At 43.2% G+C, this 13,669-nt stretch overlaps 1 protein-coding gene across 4 annotated transcripts in view; it reads right to left on the reverse strand.

Moving 5' to 3' along the window:
• The window catches only part of GRAMD2B (GRAM domain containing 2B), a 58,438-nt gene that overhangs the window by 26,227 nt on the left and 18,542 nt on the right, over window positions 1-13,669 (reverse strand). Inside the window, exons 2-3 of one of the 4 annotated variants that reach the window (XM_036903198.2) lie at window positions 9,173-9,288; window positions 5,159-5,318 (exon numbers count right to left, since the gene is read on the reverse strand). The exons of 2 other annotated variants lie outside the window; for them this stretch is intronic. In XM_036903198.2, the coding sequence (XP_036759093.2) occupies window positions 5,159-5,199 (41 nt within the window). In that variant the 5' untranslated portion in view covers window positions 5,200-5,318; window positions 9,173-9,288. The remainder of the gene's footprint in view (window positions 1-5,158; window positions 5,319-9,172; window positions 9,289-13,669) is intronic. One more of the 4 variants, XM_036903197.2, reaches the window with a different exon arrangement.

Below are 13,669 nucleotides of genomic sequence, written 5' to 3' on the forward strand. Positions count from 1 at the left end.
AAAACTAGGTCTGACCTTGGTAAAAGGCAGTAGAGGGGTATGTAAGTCAAGTCAAGCTGGTTTGCATAATGAAACCACTTATCAATGGAGGTTGACCCAGTGTGGTGGACACAGAAGTGAGCTTCCTCAGAATAAGGAACAGGGGATACCATTTCTAATGTGGAAGGAGGAGAGGAAGGAACATGGGAAATGGGAAAAGATGGTCCTAGACATGGAGCCAGCCTGCACAGCATGTGACTCACAAAAGATCGTTCTGAGAATGTGAGAGTCTATGGTGGCTGAGTGTAAAGAATACATATTAAGATAGCATTGCTATGACAGTGTGGCTCATTTTAATACTTATCTAGCACCCACTTGGTATTTTTACCTGCAGATGGCCCACAGACAGGAAATGCTGTTGGTCAGCTGTAGTGACGTGGTTGCCTGCTGACCATGTTGAATAGCATCTGAAGAGTCCAGCCCAACTAGGGGACCGACTGTTGGGTCAAAATCAAGACCACGTATATCTGACAAGGTATCCAATCAATAATCCCTGTGCATGGTTGATGCTTTGTAGTGAGCATTTTTCTTTTCCTAAGTAGATGAATGTTCAAGGACAGAGGCCCAGCCTTCTACTTCTTCAATTCTCAAAAGGTCTGAAAGCACTTATGCATGTGAGAAGGGCTCAGTCCATAGCTCAACTATACATGGAAGGCCCTGAAATATTAATAGAAAAATGCTGTTTTGGTTTAAAATAGAAGATTTTATTTAAATTTAGCATCAAGTTGAGCTTATGGACTCAAAGAATTTTAGAACTGTTAAGGAGCCTTAGAGCATGTCTCTGCCTTTTCTCTCCACCCTCAAGACAAACACATTGGTCCTATTCTTCAGAAGCATCAGACAGAAATCCACTTGAGAGTCCCTCTTTCAGTGCGTGTGGAACTTTAATAAGCCCTCTCAGCATTCATTCAAACATGTACTGAATTTTGTACAGGGTCAGATAATGACACAGAGGCAGAGCCCTCGCTGTACTGCCTGGCACCTCTGTGTGCTTAGGAAGAGCCACTCCCGCTAAGCAGCACTCATAAAAAGGTGCTCCTCTGCATGCAGCCCTCCTGATACGCAGCCTGGCAGAGATAAGGTGCCTCTTGCTGTGGGCACAAAAGCCCAGTACCACGGTCTGGAGAAGCAGAGCTTGGCTGGATTTCAGCCCCTCCTGGCCAGGCTGCATGCAGGGTACTAAGTGCTTCTCCACAGATGGTGGTTCTGTTCCAAGGCCCCTGGCTTAGCCCTGAGTAGATGCAGTGCACGCCTCTGTAGCAACCCACCTAAGCCGTGTCTTCTAATGACAGTACATTCAAGTCATCGCACCTAAAAATGGCTTCTTTCTAGACAGTGTCCACACTTTTCTGTACCCAGATACTTGGTCTCCAGTGCCGGCTCTCCCCTTGAAGGCGCTTCCCTTGGGTATGGGGGTGCGGGGGCACACGCTCCGCAAAGCCTTCCAACCCAGTAGGCTTGGCTCTGCTGCTGTCGCCTTTATCACTCACTAGGCCCCCACTCAATTAATGCCTTGTACTGTTAACTTTTTTCTTCCAATGTCTTACTTTTCTAGCTACTAGACTAAGCTCCTTAAAAGCAGGGAGCTTCTATTTTTTCCCACAGCCCTCAGCTCAGCATTACACTCACTGTGGTCGTTTATGCATCGACTGATGTGGGACTAAGTCTGTGTTGTTTCCAGGAGGAAGTGAAATTCACCTATGGGCCTATTCGATTTCAGAGTTTTATTTATTTAGATAGCTACAGAAGCTCAAGCAAGTTAATTCCTAACACAGGAGCAATTATTCCCAGCAAGTCCTTCACCTCTAAGGTCTTGCCAGCAGCTTATTGAGACTATGTAGAATCCAAACAGCAGACCTGGCTGGCCTGTGTTGGAGGGAACAGTGTGGGAGGGGAAAGGGGGCTTCCTCAAGACCCCTCAGTAACTTGAGAGCGGCCGCAGAGAAGCTGGGCTCCGGCTGACAAGGGAGATAAAACTAATAGGTCTCATTTAAATCATGAAAATAAATCAGGTTTTTCTTTTTCTTTTTTTTTTTTTAAACATGAGGCCAGAGTCCTTTCAAGGACGCTGACTAAAACAGTCAAATAACAAAACAAAACAAACCCCAATCCTCCTCTTTAAACAAATGTTTACTGAAAGGGTCAGTAAAGATAGGCAGGATGCTCTGAGCTGGGTGGGTGAGATAGATATGTGAGAGACAGTTTTAAGTATCCATAGGAGCAGCAGACGATGCTGGGAACATGGGATCAACCCTCACTTGGCCATGGCCATGTCATTCCTTCCTTCATCTCCAGCCCAGTTTAAGCATCAGTTATGGTCTCTGAAAGCTTTTCAGTGGGAATTTCTGAGCAGGGAGACACAGTCATGCTTAGGTTAGCCAAGCCGGACTGCACCTCTTAGGGGACAGCATTTTCCTTACTGACTGGTTTCAGTAAGTCACTGCCACACACTGTTACACAATCTATAAATAAAAAACAGGTTGGACCATCAATAGTGTGGTGCTTGTCAATTCTTAGGCCTTATTAGGGTGATAACCTGACATGGATTTCACAATTCTTCATTACTGAATTCTTACACGGGGTCAATTATCATTCCTCCCGGAGGGAATCTCTCTGAGTGGAAGGTACACTCAGCACCCTTTCCCCTGTCCCATCGATCTTTCAGGCCCTCAGTCGCTCCTGCTCAGAATGCGTTGTCTTCAGCCATCATCACCTGCATGTAGCTACTGGGCAGAATGATAATCAAGGGGCATCTCAGGTGAGCAGTTAAGCTGTAACTCTACAGGTAAATGAAAACAAGTGCCTCTCTGTGGTTCAGGCTAGGAAGCTGTGCTCTTTTCTAATTATAGTTGTAAACCCCTGTGTTGGGCTCTAACTTCAAGCTAAAGTAGTCTAAACTAAGGAATACAAAATATCACTGAACTCCCTTACGGTATGGGTGAGGGTCATTTTTATGCACTGTCATTAAAAAAAATCCCTGATCACCATTTCCTATACCACAATCTTGGCCAACAAACTTTTAGAGTGACTTGAAGATATATTTCCCCAGAGGCTCTCCTCAGTGGGATAAGGTCCTAGAAATGGGACTGTCATGATTCAGGCCAGATCTGGGGCAGGGGAGCACTGGGGAAGTCTTGTACTGACACCTAGGGTGCCCCGGGACTGGCCAAGACCTGGGGCCATACAGACCTTTGGTTTTGGCATTCTGCCTGCTTAGTGGCTATATGGCTTGCTGGCAAAAGTGGCAATACTTGGGAAGCAAAGAGATGGGCTATCGGACAGAGGGAGGCTCTGGGAACGGCTGGGCAGCAGCCACAGTACCAAGGGAGACATCACAGTATCCAGAAGAGGAAGCAGAATGTGTGCAGAAGGGGCCGGAGTTGGCAATAGAGACCAGGACCTCTCCAAGATCCTCCGGTTGCAAAATAAATTCAGAATCTCCCCAGCTAGACCTTTTATCAGTCAGGGAGAATAGTCTCTCATTTATAATTCTGATATAGTATATCTTTGTCTAGAAACTTTACATTGCATTTATCTACCTATATTTTCATTTCTGAATAGGTATGAGAAGCACAAATACACAATTCAAAGGTTACAAATGTCCTTTCTATCCTTGAGTCACAGTGGCCCTGTTGCTCTCCACAGAGGCTCTTACTGTTCCCAGCCCTGCATGTCTTTACAGGGGGTCTGTGTGCATAAGAGTGTGTGCATTTTTTTAAGCACAAACAATAGCATGCTATTCTATACTTTGCTGTTCTTTTTACTTGCTCTATCTTGGTGCTCTTTCCCTGTCAGTACACATACAGCTTCTCCATCCTTTCTGATCGCATAGACTTCCACTGTAATGGATGAATTATAATTTAACCAGTTCCTCATTGATGGACATTTAGCTGGATTGCAGTCTTACTACACACAGCAGTGCAACAGAGGCCCGAGTATATTTATTATATGTGTGAACATATCCATAGGATAATTTCCTAGAATCTGAGCTGCTGTGTCAAAACATACATAATTTAAAAAATTTATACTTATTGCCAAATTGCCCTTGTTAGAGGTTTTGTGACCCACGCCCACCATATACAGCAGTGTTTACACATTCTTGCTAGTAAAGGGTTAAATTAAAAAAAAAAAAAGATTCAAAGTACCTAGTAGAGTACCTGGGGCATAAATAACAATAATTTTAAAGATGACCAGTGTTAAAACTTTTTGATCTTTGCAAAATGTGAGAGGTTAAAAAAAAATCCCATTATAGTTTTTACATTTCTCTTCTAATAAGTAAGGATAAATGCATTTTCAAATATTTAAGAGTGTTTTTTTTTTTAATGTTCTGTTCTAGGAAATCAGCTACTTACACAGTCATTTTGCCAATTTTTCTAATGGGCTGTAGGTTGAAACATTTAGGGAAAATGGTTCTTATAACTGCATCACTGATTCTTGGCAATATTTGAAAAGTGACTTTTTAAATAAGTAATCTTAAAAATTTGAAGAGTTATTATTGTTAAGGGGTCAGCATAATGTGAAAATAAAACATTAATAACAACTTTATTTGCCTTGGTAGGCTTACCGACAGATAGAAAAAAAGGAATACCAAAAAAACCACCATTTTTTGGTTTCAGCAGAACCTTTAATAAAACCTGACAGGCTTCCACTTCAATATGGAAAACAGGAGCACAAATGTTTGCCTCTCCCTTCTGAGGCCTGTTAACATGAGCATTTATAAAAGAAGTAATAATCCTGCTTATCATAATGCAGGGAAACTATCAGAGGAGTGACTTCCCCAAATTTCTGGAAAATGGATAGTAGAAAGTACAATATGAACTCACGCAGCAAAGTAGAGGAAGCTGTAGATCAGAATATGGGCATTGATGGAAGATAAGAGAACAGGGCGTCTGTTTGTCAGAGGCCAGTAAGGTACCATAGGAAGAGGATATAAGAGATGATGATACATGATTCAATTAAAGGTGCATGCGTGTGTGTGTGTGTATGTGTGTCAGAATCCTCTGAACCCCTCCCTTTGCTCCCAGCCTCCAGCTCAGACCCAAATGGCAGGCAGACACACCTTGCTTATGAGGGAAAAACATACAAAATAAAACAACTTAGGTGCAGAAAACCAGGGTACCTGGCATGAGGGGTGGAGCCCCGGAGGAAACCCCTTTTCATCCTTCTATTCTGAACATGGTAGTCCCCAGCTAAGTGCCAACTGCTTCTCTATGTTCCTCCGAAGATCCCAGGACAGGTGCTCGAGTCCCCATTCTCTTTCTTCCCCCTTGTTCCTCATTCTTAAATATGAAATGATGACAAAGGATTGCCAGACCCTTGAAGAAAAGCAGAAGTTTTAAAGAAAAGACCAATCTAAACCAACAAGAAAGTAAAACCCTTAGGAAACTGACTTTTAGAAGAAAACTTAGGCAAACAAGAAAATCAAAACCACAAAACCTTCTTAATATCTTCCAAGAGGAGAAAGGCCCAGAACACAGTATTTCACAATATTGTGGAAAAGGAGACCTTCCTTGACTCCTCAGTTTCCAGAGTCCAAACTCCTAACAGCCCACAAGGCACTTTGTGACCTGCCCTGCACCCCATGAAATCTCACTGGCCCCCTCACCCTCTCCACTGCAGGCATACTCCAAGCTTGCACGAGAAAGCCCGTGCACTGGCTGTTTCCTCTGCCTGGCATGCTGTGCCCTCATATAGTCACGTGGCATTCCACCTCCTCTCCTTCCAGTCTTTATTCAGATGTCACCTCAATGAGACCATATATTTAACCAAAGGATTGAAAGATTACATCAAGATACAGAAATTCAAAAAGAGAAAACTGAGATGGAAAAACAAGACACATTTAAGCTAGACTCTTCTGTATCAAATGAATAGGACTTCTAAATAGAAAAGTTATTTTTAAGAAAAACATAAGCAGAAGGGTAAATGAGGGGTGGAGTTTACTTTTACTCATTTCTTCTAAAAAGGGGACAAATCAAATTGATTTAATGAAGATGTAGGTTGATGTATTATTTAAAGAGATAAATGCAAGAAAATAGGAATTAGATATGCCTATTAAAATTAGGAGTAGCTCAACTGTATTTCAATTTTTAAAATGTATAAAATTAAAAAATAAAATTGGGAGTAGGAACAGGTAGGCAGGGAGTTCATGTGAATTGACTTATGTTCCATCAAAACAAGAAGTTGAGAGGTAACATTTAAATTTAATAAGTAAGAGCAGGATACATACATTTTTAAAGATAATGAAGTCACCATTACAACTAAAATTAGGTGCAGTTAAAAAGAAGCTACCAGGGAGGCATATGGAGAAAGGGAGAGGTGTGATTGAGTTTATTATAAATTTTAATGTGCTATATTATTTTGATAAACATTTAAAAACATTCTAACCTTGTAGAGAAGACATAAAATACAACGTAGATCATAAAAATAGTGAATTTACTGTCTTCAAATTCCTACTCTGTGCAGAACATAATGCCAGATGCTATGCTCTCAAGGGATTGAGCCTTAATGGGAATTAAATTAGTGGGTGAATACAGCATACTGTAGGTTCTAAGGGATGTTTGCCATAAACATAGCACCTTAGGAGTTCAGAAATCTGACTGTAAAGAGGAGAATTCAGGGAAGTTTTGCGGAGGAAATAAACGACACTGTGTGGGGGTGGGACAATATGTCTTTTCTAATTTAGATACATAATAAAACTGACAGAAATACATTTTGGCACAAGAAAACGTAAGTGTAAACTAAATTTCTCTCTGTCGTATAAAACAATAAAAATATTGTTGGAAATCCTCTGGTTGGAAAAAATCGAAACCTTCCATTATTACACTGTGGTCATCTGTGCCATCTCTCTGCCCAAAGAGACTTTATATTTGTGCAAATTTATTGGGGAAGGATTGCCATTTGAGCTGAGTACATAGATACCAAAAGGGCATGAGAAATACAAGGAAAGGCAGAGACAACAATGTGCAGACGAGGAAGAGCCACGCACGCACAAGGAGATGGAGCACTTTTTTTTCTGGAGTACGGGCAGCAGAAAGGTTGTTGTGAAGTTTGACTCCAAAAGAGGGAGAGCAGCTTTTAGACTTCATTTGGTGGCCACTGGGGATTAATGCAAGTTTTTTAAACAGAAAGAATGAAATGATGAGGAATTACGTGCCCACTTTTGCCCACACATACATCATGGGCCTAATGAGATACATGCATCTGGAGGATTGTGCTCATATCAGTGTACAAGAGCATGTGGGTATGTGTGTAGGCCACAGGCGGAGGGAGGTTGTCTGGAGGCAAGAAGCAGACTGTGTTAAAAAGATAATCCAGAGATAATACAAGGACAAGTGCAGACAGCAGGCAAAGAGAAGCGTCCACGATAAACCCAGGCCTACCTAGGGAAGGAGAAGATAGCATTGCCACCAACGGTTACAGGGAACATAGGAAGAAATGTAGCTTGGTGAAAGGAATTGGTTTTGGTGGAAGTCTGGTTTTGCAAACCCAGTTTTAGGGGTAGTAGACATATGTTAGCAGGTGGAAAGCTGTACCTAAAAAACCAAAAGAGCCCCAAATAACAACAAAAAGAGTGCCTGACTTTGCTGAGGAAGGACTCTGCCAATTGGGAACCGTTTCTCTTGAGTCCCAAGCATGCGGCCGTAGCAAAGAATAAAACCTACCACTCGGATGCAGTGTGAGGGCCAGAGTGACAGCTTAGCCCGGCCACCACCAGGCCCAGCATGCCTCTCTAAGCTAGTCTTGCATGGCTTCCCCCTGTTCTCTCTAAAATGAACAAGTCATTGCCCCATGAACAAGCATGTGAGTCACTCCCACCTTTATATTTTCTCCTAATTCTGTTTTTCTATATCACAAAGCCTAAAGCAACTCACGTAAGTCCAAAAAGCATGTAATCGTCAGGATTCTGTTCTGAAGGGACAGAATCCCAGCTCCAACTAGCTTTATTATTATTTTTTAAAAACAACCCACAGGGGCTTTTGTCACTGCCTTAAGATGAAGTCAGCAGTAGAGAACGGCTGCAGCTGCAAACAGTTTCCCGTCCACCTCCGGTGCACAGAGCAGCGATCCCCAGGATCTCCCTCTCTAAGTCTTCTGGGACATCAATGCCCGATTCTCCCTGAGACCCCGCCTCCATTATGTCACCCCACTGCTCCAGAATTGACAATGGCTTTCTATTGAGCATCAGAACGCGGCACCTGGATATGGGCCAAGACACTCCAGAGTGTCACAGTCTCCTACTTTTCAAAAAGAACTCTCCGTTCCAGCCATGTTGGTCCTCCCAGCAAGGCCTTGCTTGCCCTGCGTTCTGTCCGCCCTCTGTGTGGTAGGTAGCTCTTGGTCCTTCTAGCCTGGGCCATCCTCTCTGCTCCTCTGCTCCTTCCTAACTTCCCACAGCTATCCACTGTTCCACCCAGGCATACCCAATTCTATGCCCTTTGGATATTGGCTCCCATCTCTTTACTTCCAATGTCTGAATATAAGAAACCGTGCAATTAATATTTGTTAACTGGACAACTTCATGTCTACTTGTAGTTCAGGCTAATAATCAGCATTTAAAAAGAGCTTGCTTAGGGTTCAGTTTTCTCTCAAAACCTACATAGTAAACTCCTTCCCACTTGTGATCTAAAAGATCTCTTGGAAGAGGTTGTGCTGATGGTGGGAAAGGGGAGAAAAAGGCTGTCATTCCACTTTCTCTTTTTCTGAATCAGGGCCGTGTGCAAACTTGTTTTTCAAACGGATCATTAGTTAGATGAGCAACAGTTTGAAACCATATGGAAACTTGAACAGACTTTCTTCATTGTTAGAAGAAACACGTAAGCAAAATCATAATCAAGCTAAATGAACTCTCAGCAGTGTTATTTTGAGGCCAAGCACAATTGGAAAACAACAAAAGAAAATGACAAGAAAATGCATCAAGGAGGCAGCAATTGACTTTCCCAATTTTCGGAAAGGAAGATCAATGCTGGTGATAGTGAGTTCCTTTTAGTTATTGACACCCTCAGGGTCTAAACAGTGTTTTGTATGTTGTATTGCTCAGTGCTAAAATTTCTTTAAAAATGTATTCAATATGTCTCCTTCAAACTAGAATATAATTCTCAGCGTCGGGGTCTTTCAATATCTTTTGTATTTTTACCTCCAGTCCTTTTTAGAAGTTGTTTTTCCACCAGCAATTGTTCAATGTCAGGATAAGCCACTTTTCCTATGCCTCAGATATGTTAGAAGACAACTTCCTTAATTAAGGCTCTTGGCCTAAAGGATATGTTTGGGAAAGAAAGAGATTTTAAAAGGAGAATGGGAAGCTTACTGAAACAGAAAGATAGCAATGCAAGAGAATAGGGGCATGAAATCCAGGAAAAAATATTTAGAGAAAGCACAGTAGTAACACATCTTTAGCTATTATAGCAAATATTCAAGACATCATCAATATCATGAAAAGTACCTCAGGTGTTTTAGATATAACTATAAATTAAAATTTAGGTTATAGAGAGCAACTGGGTCACTGAGAATATTTCTTTGGGAGGTAATATAGAAAAAGAATGTGCCATGTGATAAGTCAAAATAGCTAAATTCACTGGTCAAGCACACCTGTTGCCCAGAGCAGGAACCCTAGAATTTAAGGATAATCAAGTTCTTTCACTTAGCTTTGGGTAGGGTCACAACCTAAAGTTTCAAATGGGAATCTGGCTTATTTTTAAGCACCTCTACAGCAGAAGAGATCCTATACCCATGATAAATAGCCACACACATAGTTTTGAACCTACCACATCCTGAACGTGGTAAGGAAGAAGGAAAAAGCAAACATCTAAGGACTGTCCCTGTTCTCAAAAGATTTATGGTTGAAATAAGGAGATTCAACACATAAGACACGAAAACCCACTGTCAGAACAACCCATTGAGACCTAGAATAAAAAATGTTCACACCCCTACTTTGGATTTTTCAGAAGTCAGTGGGGGATCCATCAGAGAATGTCATTGTGAGACCCCATTTTAAAGGAACAGAGGACCAAGGATAGCACAAAATTGGTAGGATGGGGACTCTAAGCAAAAGTCAGAACGTCAGGGCATCCAAAGGAGAGAGGACGGGGATGAGCAAGAGGCCTGTGTGTGAGGAGTGCCGAAGAGAAGGTGTCTGGGGTACAGAACCTGAGAGGGGAGCAGAAAACCACGGCACCGCCCAGCACAGGCACGTACCCCCAGGTGGAGGGAAACGGGTGCCACTGAGCGACGGAGGTCTGAGTTCATGAGAGGATTGGGGGGCCCTTTATGAAGACGATACTCATGAGAGAATGTGTGCCTGCCGAGAGATGAGCACTAGAGGACAGTCATGTCCGGGAGATGTGATTTAGAGGAATTCTTCCAGGCTGAGCAGCAGATGGTGGGAGAGCAAGGGGACAGGGAGGAGGCGCCCCTCAGAGCGAGAGCTCCCCAGTCACATTCAGGGGCAGGACACTCCTTTATGTTATTACAAACTCCTCTTGAATTTCATTTCTCTTGTTACCATACATATGATAATAACTTTGATTCAGAGAGAGAGAGAGAAGAGAGAAGGAGGGAGGGACCATGCCAGAAATACATGTATTTAATCAGAAGGGAATATTTTACCTATTAATAGCACAGTAATATTTAAGGTTAAAAAAAAACAACAATGAAACACAGCGCAGGCGCTTTAGAAGCTGCCTTGAGAAGAGAGAAGTGTTTACTCTTGTTCTGTGGACCCCCTGACCCCGTGCCCAGGGAGACAGCTGCGGTTCTGTGGCTCTCCGTTGCTGGAGGAGGAGCTGGGAGCTGAAGCGTCAGACAAAGGAGCTGCCTTCCGCCACCCTGGCTGTCATGTGGTGACTACTTTCCTGCCTCTTATACTCTTCATTTCCTGGAACTCTGTCTCTCTGTTTCTATGTAGGAGTAAAAAAAAAAACCAAACAACAGAACATCAAAGCCAGATGGCTAAAGACTAAGATCCTGGCTATTTGCAGCAGTGTTAAAAGTTGCCACAAGGGTCCAAAATAGCATCAGCGAGTGCTTCAGAAACCTGTCTTTCGTTTGTTTCTCTGGACCCACACTCGGCAGTGCTGGTTCCTCACATCCTGTGCACGGGTCTCACGGTTCAGAACTGCATGTGCCTGAGGACAACTCAGGGTGTTCACTGGGCTGTCCCATAGAGAGGTCCCAGAAGTCAGCCTCAGACCTCTGCCACCATCACCCGCCGTGATGAAAACAGGCACGGACGTTACGGATGTCATTAACACACAAGGAAGTTCTCTTTGCTTAATGGCTATTATTAGTAAAACTCAGGATTCCTTTTTAATGAAAAATTAATGGGACACAACTTCTAGAGAAGAAAAGCACTGTCACTTAAAAAAAAAAGGAATCCTGTATGCTTGAGAAAACAGTTTTCTGTAAAAGGTTTTGGTGTTTTAACCAGAACACTTTGAAACTAGATACACTAACTCAAGGAAACAACAGTTCATGCTATCTTATGACAAAAAATAACGAAGAGTATACATTTTAGTCCAAGTTGTAAGGTTCAAAAGTGTTAATGTAATCTACTTATGAAAGTAAACCTAGTAACTGTCTCTTAGCTGTATTTGGTTCTCACTAGAATCTGTCCCTTTGTTTTGTACATGTATGTTTCAAAGATACAGATTTGATATTTAGATCATAATACATAATATGTTTCATAATATTTATATATCACATCATATGTATGGGTATCATATGACAAATATTATATGTATCAAAAAAAACAACTGTAGAACTAATAGCTCCTCACTGCTGTTGGAAAGAAATGTTTATCCCCGTATTTTAAAGACAGTTGCATGAGACAGAGGAATCAGATTTAATGTAATTTATACATGACAATTAGCACCTCTCTGAAGGAAATAAGCAGTTAAGTCTGAATAGATTTTAATAATAAGTCTTACATCCTTATTTCCTCTCTTTAATTTCTCCCACCACAATAGGCGTTTCCTCTTCACGTGCTGAAAATACATTGCTTTGGAAAACACCTTTTCTCTGCCTCTTCCGTCTACCTTGCCACGCCTTCCTGTGGGATTTTCCAGACGGCTTTACCTCTGCATTGCTGTTCCCGAAGAGCATTCACACCCACAGCACGGTACCACACCGGCCCTCGTGCCAACCTGATGAGGCAAGTGTGTGAGACAGGTGTTACCTGTGTTTCACAAAGGAGGAAACGAGGCCGAGAGCCTCGAGGGGCCACTTGACGCTCTGGGTGGCTGCAGCCTCCGTTGCTCTGAGCCTGCCTGCCTGTCTCCCACCAAACCCAGCCAGACACCAACACCTGTGCATTTTACCTCCTCACGATTTTCTTGTTGGGCCCCCTCCTGTTGTCTCCAGTTCTCTTGGCTTAGGTGGGATCCTGAGTGTCTCCTGTCTGCACTCCTTCCTCCTCCTATCTCACGCCTCCTCCCGTCTATATGGAAAAATCAGTTTGCCCAGTGATCTTTGAAAAGCCCAAATATATTATGATATTCGTACCATCTCCCCACCCCACTTAAAGTCCTTTTGGTTCTCTGCTGCCTACAGCATAAAGCTGACGATGAGAACAGGAGGCCTTCTGCGATCAGGAACCTCCCTCACTGGCTACTGACCTCCTGCCCTGTTTCCCCCAGCCCTTGTCTGGGGCCGCGGGGGCAAGCACTGCTCGCCTTCCCAGATTTAGCTCTGGCCAGGGGTCTCCTCCTACAGGAAGGCTTCTCCAAACCCCTCTGTGCCTGAGGACTGACCCTCTGTTTTTTAATGCTCCTCCCCAGTACCCTGGAAGGTATGACTGCCATGGCAGCTGTATGCTTTCAAGTGGTGTTTGTTTTAAACTTAATGAATAGACTACTGTTTTCTTGTCTCTCTCCGTTTTACACCATAAATCCGTGGAGAGCAGGGTCCATGTCATACCAGTCTCTGTATCCCAAGGGAGGTGGGTGCTCCCCTCATTTCCAGTAAGAACTTTGTGCTTCTCCCACCAGCACTAGAGGTCATTCTGATTTCTAGTTGCAAGCCCTTTCTGGCTACACCAGACAGTATAAATAGCAACAGGAAGGCATGTACTTCACTTGGAATTCCTCGACTTGGGAAGACTGGCACGAGAAAGGCCCTGGAGGCTTAATGCTGAGGATTGGATCGTGTTCTGGCAAGCTCAGACTAAACTAGTCAGGGGCAGGTTTAGGGAGACCATGGCCCACCCTCCCAACTTTTCAGACCACGATCCAACTGAAATCAATCCTGCAACGGCTGTGGGTAAAGAAGAAACATTTCTATGAGGAAAGGAGGCCACTTTACCGTTTCTTCCCATGGAACTGTGTGAAAGGTAGCACAGTTTACTCAGCCACAGGAACTCATCGTTACTGCTGGGAGGGGCCACCACATTTTATTGGCTTTGCTTTTATAAGAGTTTAAAGGGCAGTGCTTAGATATTGCAGATTCCCAGAAACTGGAAGAAAACAGGATTGGTTTTCTTCATTTACACCTCTAAAATGGAACAGCTCACGATTGGTGGCTTCCTACGCACGGCAGCCTAATGCCTGGTTTCGGGAGAGGCATCTTCATGAGGGATGTTTATGGTATCTCAGTGTCCTCATAAGGGCCTGGCTTCCTCGCCTCCACCAGGTCCTCCCAC

Source organism: Manis pentadactyla, chromosome 13 (assembly GCF_030020395.1).
Source record: "Manis pentadactyla isolate mManPen7 chromosome 13, mManPen7.hap1, whole genome shotgun sequence".
In the NCBI taxonomy this organism is placed as follows: Eukaryota; Metazoa; Chordata; class Mammalia; order Pholidota; family Manidae; genus Manis; species Manis pentadactyla.